Here is a 7,500-nt window from a genome sequence, read left to right as displayed (position 1 = left end):
ATCTGATGCATATCCCTTACCGAAGATCGAAACCGTTGTCAATAATTTGACAAACTACCGTGTTTTCGACACATCTGACCTGGAAAGTATCTATTATCAAGCACTGACATGTGATGGCTGCAAACGATTTACAGCATTTGAGGTTAATTGGGGCCTCTACTAATTCACCTGGATAACAATGGGCATCACTAATGGTGCCGTAACATTTCACTGTGCCATCGACAGATCTGTTGATGAGGAAAACCTCCTCGATACTTTCCCTTTTTTTTTTTTTTTGACAACATTACACTGGCAAGAGACCATGATGAACATGAATAATGCAGAAAAAGATTCTCTGAAGCTGCGAAACGACGAAAGTTCATAACAAAATATCAGTCCATGGTTAAAAAATCGACAATGGACTAATTCGACGTGACACGTAGAGGTTACAATCACTTATGAGTTTGGATGCCAGCAAACAGGGCCACTTTGAAATAAGTTATGGGTTTGTTTGAAGACCATGCAAAGTGGAATCGTGAATTTTTAGATCGAGCTCAGTCCCTAATCAAAGCGAAATATCACCCATTGAATGCTGCAGCTGGTGAAGCATTCATTACTATAAAAAAAAATAATAAAATAAAAAAAAATAAAATAAAAAAAAAAATAAACTGCTATTTAGTGCAGAATTACATTGTTCTGATAATTTCTAAACCATATTCAGTATAATATGATGCTTAGGATTCACTTGTGACAGCCATGGTGAATCATTCTGGGAGACATGTTGCCTTCATCACGTGAATCTAGAATCATCATGAAATTCAGTTTCATGCAATTGGAAAAAGGCTACTGTTGCAGTTGAGGTCACAAGAAAACGGTCTCATTTTCTGTCAGGTCATCATTTCACTACTGTGACCAAGCAACGATTTGTTACTCTCATGATGGATGACCACAAAAGATTCACGGTTAAAATGTAGGAGTTGGCTAATTATTGTTACTACATTCGTTATCAGTGGTGCTGCTGATATAATGATTCGTGTTTACTTTAATAAAAGCTTTTTCACAAGCTCTCAAGAACTTGCATGAATAAGTATTATTTTACGGATGAAGTAATAGCTGGCCAAAGTGAATGTAATGTTTTACATTAATTAAAACTATGTTCACTGGAGTTTTGTTATGTTGCCTAAAACCTATATTAACTGACTGTTGTTAGGTCATTTAATAATTTATGTATCTCTTATTATTTGAATATTTCTTGAATTGACGTTGTCATTATTTAAAGTCAGGTTAAAGATGAATAAAGTCATCACTTATGATCATGATTTTGCATGGTTCAGAAGAATACATTAATGATTCATGAAAGCAATTACGCTGTCTTCGAGGTAAGTTACCCATGTAGTGCTAACAGAAAATGACACCACCTGGCGTAGAAAACGTACCTTCCCAAGAGTATATAACAGTGACTAAAGTAAACTGGAGATTCTTACCACTTTTACTACCTTTCTGACAGATTTATTTTTCAATTAATTTTTATGACTAGCTGTTGAAATTAACATTATCATTTTCCCTTTCATTCTGACCACTAATTAATGAGGCTGACCACTTTACTTTCCTTTTTCACGAGATTTTTCCTTTTCTATTGACAATCTTATCGTGTTCACAAATCGGCAATACCTTGCCTTGTTATCAATCAGCATTAAGGCTTTCCAAAATTATTTTTCTTTCCTTTTGCCAACAAACACTTGGATAGCAATTATTTTTAATTTTCTGTGAATAATTTTAACTGAGACTAAAAGCATAACTTGATTTTAGGCTGACAATATTACCACCTCTGCTTATTGATAGCCCGGCAGTGAGATTGTCAACATTATTTCCCAGATCCTTTGGCAACTTGGCACTGAGACTGACAGCCGTATTTTTACTTTCCTGTCAATGACTCGGTGCTGAGATTAACAGCATTACTATCCTTCTGATAACTTGACATCAAGACTGATATCATTATTCTTTCCTTTTGATATTTTTACAACGAAATTTTGCGGCAATATTTCCCATTTACTTTGGATATCTCATCATTAAGAGAGACGGCATTATTTTCCCTTTATTTTTGATAACTCGACACTGAAATAATCATGCTCATTTTCTTGTCCTTTTCATAACTTGGAATGAGACTGACAGGCTGACAACACGATTCTAAGAAATGTGCAATTACGAGCTGTTCTTACGAAAACCATGTTCCTACAAAAATCACGAAAGACTTACCTGAAAATTCTGTAACTGTATCGGCCCTAAGAATGTATCTAGGAATCTGTTCTTGAACGAGGCTGATTAACTCAACTTCCGCTACATTTTCAGTTGTACACACATCTGCAATAAAAGCACAAGGTTAATAAAACTGGAAACATTCCGACTTTTTACACAGCCAATCAAAATCTGAGATCTCAAACAAAAATGAAAAAAAAAAAACACGATCAAGGAAAACAACAATTGTAGGTGTTGTGCTTTGCATGGTATACCTGAACATGTGGTCATGAAAATAACACATTCAACACAGCAACGAAAAAAAGTTACCCACGGAGCCTCACAACAACATTCTAAACGTAAAGCAAGGAAAATCTCAATGAAAGAACACTTCATAAAAGATAACTACCTTTTGCACCACTTTACAGTGTTACTTTAAATAAAAGCAAACGGCCCTCGCTGACCCCTTCGCAATGTTTTATACAAGTTTCCGTTTTTTTATGGATGTCAGTATAATCAAGCCTGGGAACCAGGTGAGTCGATAGCGAATTAAAACAATAACATGAAGTTGTTAACAATAATATCTTGAGCCAGAAGAGCTTTCGGCTTTAAGCCTACGTGCGTTAAAATAGAAGGGGCCGGATTGTTGAGATGCCTACACGGAGCACATGGACACGGGAGAGGACTCAAAAACTCTCAGGAATGTACACTTGAGTTCCGGTTACGAAATTCTGCAAAATATTTCCCTCTCAAAATATTTCCCAGCTTTTTGGGGACCGACTTCTAAAGCGGTCTTTACTGAATCTTTTCAGTTTGAAAAGCACAGCAAAATACTAATATTCTAAACTTTTTACTAGCAAAAAACTCCTGTTTCTTAAACAAAAGAGCCATCTACTAGTTTGTATCTAGTAGCACAACGTCATTTATAATGAGGAAACAAATATATTGACCTACATGAAATACATACTAAAAATTGTAAATAGTTTAAGATAAAATGAATATGTAAAAAGGCCGATTTTAAACCGGGAAAGGCCACAAAATCACGTTGTGTTATTTTCGTGGCTGTTAACTTCAAATAGCGCGACCTGATTTTAATCGATATAATAACCTACTTTAGTATTCCTAATAAAAATTGGGAATCATTTCATCATAATTATTTCTTAATCATTTTAAATGTGATGAAAAACTTTTATTTTCCAATGAAAGATCATTTATGCTAATGTCTCTACCACGTTTTATATAAATCATATAAAATTTCTTCAGTTAAATTACCTGGATCCAGGTTATATATCATTTGGTCGGCCGTAGGTCGAGGTACACAACTTGGTTTAATTATCAGCTCGGTAATGAAATTCCAACAGATGGAATTACTGTGCATTCCTCAGATTATGGGTCAACGACCTTATAGTCCTACATAAATACACCGGCTAAGAAGCTCCCTGGCCCGAAATAGGACCCGGAAGTGGGTAATCTAAGAAATCATCATTGTAGTGTCCCATGTTAAAAATTTCGTACCCACTTCTCCTAAACCTTAAAAACTTCAAATGTAACATGTTGCTGGGTCTCTCTCTCTCTCTCTCTCTCTCTCTCTCTCTCTCTCTCTCTCTCTCTCTCTCTCTCTCTCTCTCTCTTGCTTATGAGCCCCAAAATTGAGCAATTCAAGCCTTTGCAAATCAACTCAATGTTAAGAACTTGGCACTCGACATTCGAGCTGCAGCATGGAATTGTCAAAACTTGAGCCTTTTGATCACAACAAATGATGTTCGACACTGAGACAGTTATCTAATCCGCTCAAAAACTGAATATTTCTTTCACTACTCAAAAAACTTCAAGCTTAAAAAACAAACATATCCGACAGAAATAGGAAAGAGGAGACAAAATAAAATAGAATTTGGAGTTCATTCTAATATGAACTCTAACATGCACAGATGTTTGTGAAGATATACAAATTTCTCATCTGGTGAAATAGATGATGATCAGGTTTTGTATTTCATTCATCTTCGAAGGATTTCAATCTCAGTTCACACTATTCACCCACGGAAGCCAACATGTCACACGAACAAACATGGTCTTGTTTTTCCTGAAGAGGCGCGGACTTGCACTATTCAAAGATAAACTAAAAACATCAAGCAATGATAATCTTACTTTCTCTACAGCCTAATGTATTGCCAGATACATTTGTAAGAATCAGTAAAGGCAGCACAAGTAAAAGGCAATAAAATAAACAATTCTGAGTTCCGATTCTTCACTGTCTGAGCTGAAAACTAATTACCCCATTTCACTTATTAGCAACGAAAGAAAAAATAATAAAGATGAAGGATTTTAATCGTTAAATCATCAGCATAAAATCAGCACATGATTACAAGAAGTTCATGCACAAATAGTCGACTCTTCTTCGTGGACTTCGAAAGCAAAAGCAAATCACTCGGTTTTGTGGCGTCTATCAAGAAAACTGTTGGAGGAAGCACAGACAGAGGCTTTGCTGCATTCGAACGCAAGAACAATCTCATTCTCTTCCTGTTACATCGTAAGGTTTTGAGAGAGAGAGAGAGAGAGAGAGAGAGAGAGAGAGAGAGAGAGAGAGAGAGAGAGAGAGAGAGAGAGAGCATCAACCAAAATCGCTCACAGCAAATATTTATATTTAAAGCTAACTAAAAATACATGTGAAAAATTAATTCAGTATGTGGCTTGCCGTCGGCAATTTTGTTCAATTTTCCATTTCAAAACTGTGTCCATTACATATCAACGTCGTTGCTCCTTCAAAATGAAAAAAATTAAATAGTGCTGAGAAAACTTTTCCCAATAGCCGACTGTCACGTAACGATTCCCCTTCGACGCATTCACTCTTGTAACAAAAGCTTTTTGACCTGTCAACAATAGTAAACTGTTCTAACAAAAGAAACTACACAAGTGCTGACAAGACAGGGTATATTGTTTTCTTCGTACCGCCTGACTAGTTTTCAGTGAATGTTTATGCAAGAATCACGAAGACCATTTTTTTTTATTTAACTTACGAGTATGATTTTATGAAAGCATACATTTCTAATGAGCAAACAGAATTACTTCCTGTGAACTGCCGATACGTTTACACCTTGACTGATAGTTTTTCTATGTGTAACATGAATTTACACAAAAACAATTAATTAGAAACGAATCTGGAATAAGGATGAAACGATGAAGAAGGTACTAGGTGGTATGAGTTCACCTTTTGCCCACGTCTGTGTGTTAGTACTCCTGTCTGTAAGATATTTTCAGCGTTATTCAGAGTTCAGTGAACTGACTACTATCTGTCTGTTTATTTATTAGATTATCTCAAATAGTTGTTAATGGAATTCAACGAAATTTTGTGAGATGGTCACTCAGCAGAGGAAGACTTTTTTCAGAATTGCAATAAATCCCAATCCGGACGCAAATTCATTTATTTTTTCCTCCACAACATCTCAAAAAAGATGCTGAGACATTTCAATATAATGCTGTGGAAGAGTGGATTATGGGCTGTGGAAGAGATGATGAGATTTTGATATAAATTCCAATCTGGCTGTGTGGCTCTAAAATTTAATTTTCATAAACAAATATCTCAAAAAGTTGACAATAAACAGCAATAAAATTTTGTGGAGGAGTAGGGAATGGGCGACAGAGCGTTTGCTGTTAACATAGGTAAAGTTCCGGATGTGGATCAGGAATCTTTATTTCACTTAAACAAGATATCTCAAAATACTTCTGCCGTATTTCCATGAAATTAAGGTAGATGTGATTTAGATTTCGAGATGAATCATGATCAGCAATAATATCTTTTCGAGGGCTGTGCCACAGGTCAAGAAAAAGTTTATAGCCATTAGTGTTCTGCCATGTTTTCATGATACTTACTCAAGTTCGTTAACATGGCATGATTGCTCATTTTTCAGATCAGTTTTGTTCAAGCTCAAAACGAATCAGTCTAAAAATATTCCACGCGAAGAAAATGAAAATATAAATCTGTAAGATTTTATCGGATCCAAGGGCTATTTCAGCATCATGTTTCACACAGCCTTCTTAAATCGCCCTGGAGGGGTTCGCCAACAGTGTACCTTACTCCTATTTTTTCAGTTTACAACTAATGACAGGTCCCTTCAGTGAACCCAATGAGTGCCTAAAAGTGGGACTCTGTGGTCTTACTAAAACACATTATGAAAACAATAACAATATTCATGCCAGAATTCTTCATGAAAGGCCTCAGTATTTACAATTCATCCTGACTACTCATTAAATGGACCATGATGTCTTTAAGAGTTCAGCGCTGAAGAAAAGTCAGAAAAATTTGAAGGAAAATCTATATTCATATTAATATTTTCTACAAAGGAATGCATACGTTTTCATTATCTTACCCAAATATTGACAAACTGTGCTAATAAGCATAATGATTTTGAGCGCAATACTGGCTAGGATATATTTAAAATCTATGGGCAATTAACGTAAAAACTATATGTATTAATTTGTTCGTAAGACATCGAGATATTCCTAAGTCCCTGTATTGTTTTAGGTCAGCATATAAATAAATGACAGCTTCCTAAAAAGTTCGCAACAAAGAAACTCGACGTCATTTATACTTGCGTTACCACTGTCTGATATGGAAGGTCACACTTCTCGACCATGTGTTTAAATACAAAGACAACTACATAAACATTTTTCTTTGTTATCTAAATCTCTTCTGACTTCTTCGATCTGATAATTATTCATAAAAAAATTCGGTAATGACTCGTAATTACGACATTAGTAATTTAAACAGAAGCTGTAACAAGTTAAAAAAAATCTCCAGAATATTTGAGGAAATAGCAGAGAAAGTGAAGGCAGTATTACTAAGCTAAAGCAGAAATGAACTTCGCTGGGAACCAGAAATCGAAAACGCTTGCCATCATTTCTACAGATTACTAGAGGGAAAAAAACTATATATATATATATATATATATATATATATATATATATATATATATATATATATATATATATATATATATATATATATATATATATATATATATAACATTCAAAAAAGTTAACATTAATATTAGCATAAAATTTCAAAGGTCATCTTTCCCGATTTTAACTTATGTACCCAAACAACATTTTACACACACACACACACACACACACACACACACACACATAGTATATATATATATATATATATATATATATATATATTTATATATACAGAGAATGAACCTGAGAGAGAGAGACTGAGTTCAGAGAGAGAGAGAGAATTTTCCAGTCTTAGAGAGAGAGAGAGATACATATTTATGTATATAC

General features: G+C 34.7%; 1 protein-coding gene across 11 annotated transcripts in view; it reads right to left on the bottom strand.

The window, feature by feature from the left end:
• milt (trafficking kinesin-binding protein milt) overlaps positions 1 to 7,500 on the bottom strand; it is a 349,817-nt gene that overhangs the window by 241,464 nt on the left and 100,853 nt on the right. For all 11 annotated transcript variants that reach the window (XM_067121433.1, XM_067121431.1, XM_067121432.1 and 8 more), the window contains one exon: positions 2,236 to 2,340. In XM_067121433.1, the coding sequence (XP_066977534.1) occupies positions 2,236 to 2,340 (105 nt within the window). The remainder of the gene's footprint in view (positions 1 to 2,235; positions 2,341 to 7,500) is intronic.

The sequence above is a fragment of the Macrobrachium rosenbergii genome, chromosome 19 (genome assembly GCF_040412425.1).
Source record: "Macrobrachium rosenbergii isolate ZJJX-2024 chromosome 19, ASM4041242v1, whole genome shotgun sequence".
Classification (NCBI taxonomy): domain Eukaryota; kingdom Metazoa; phylum Arthropoda; class Malacostraca; order Decapoda; family Palaemonidae; genus Macrobrachium; species Macrobrachium rosenbergii.
This window is presented reverse-complemented; position numbering and strand designations above follow the sequence as displayed.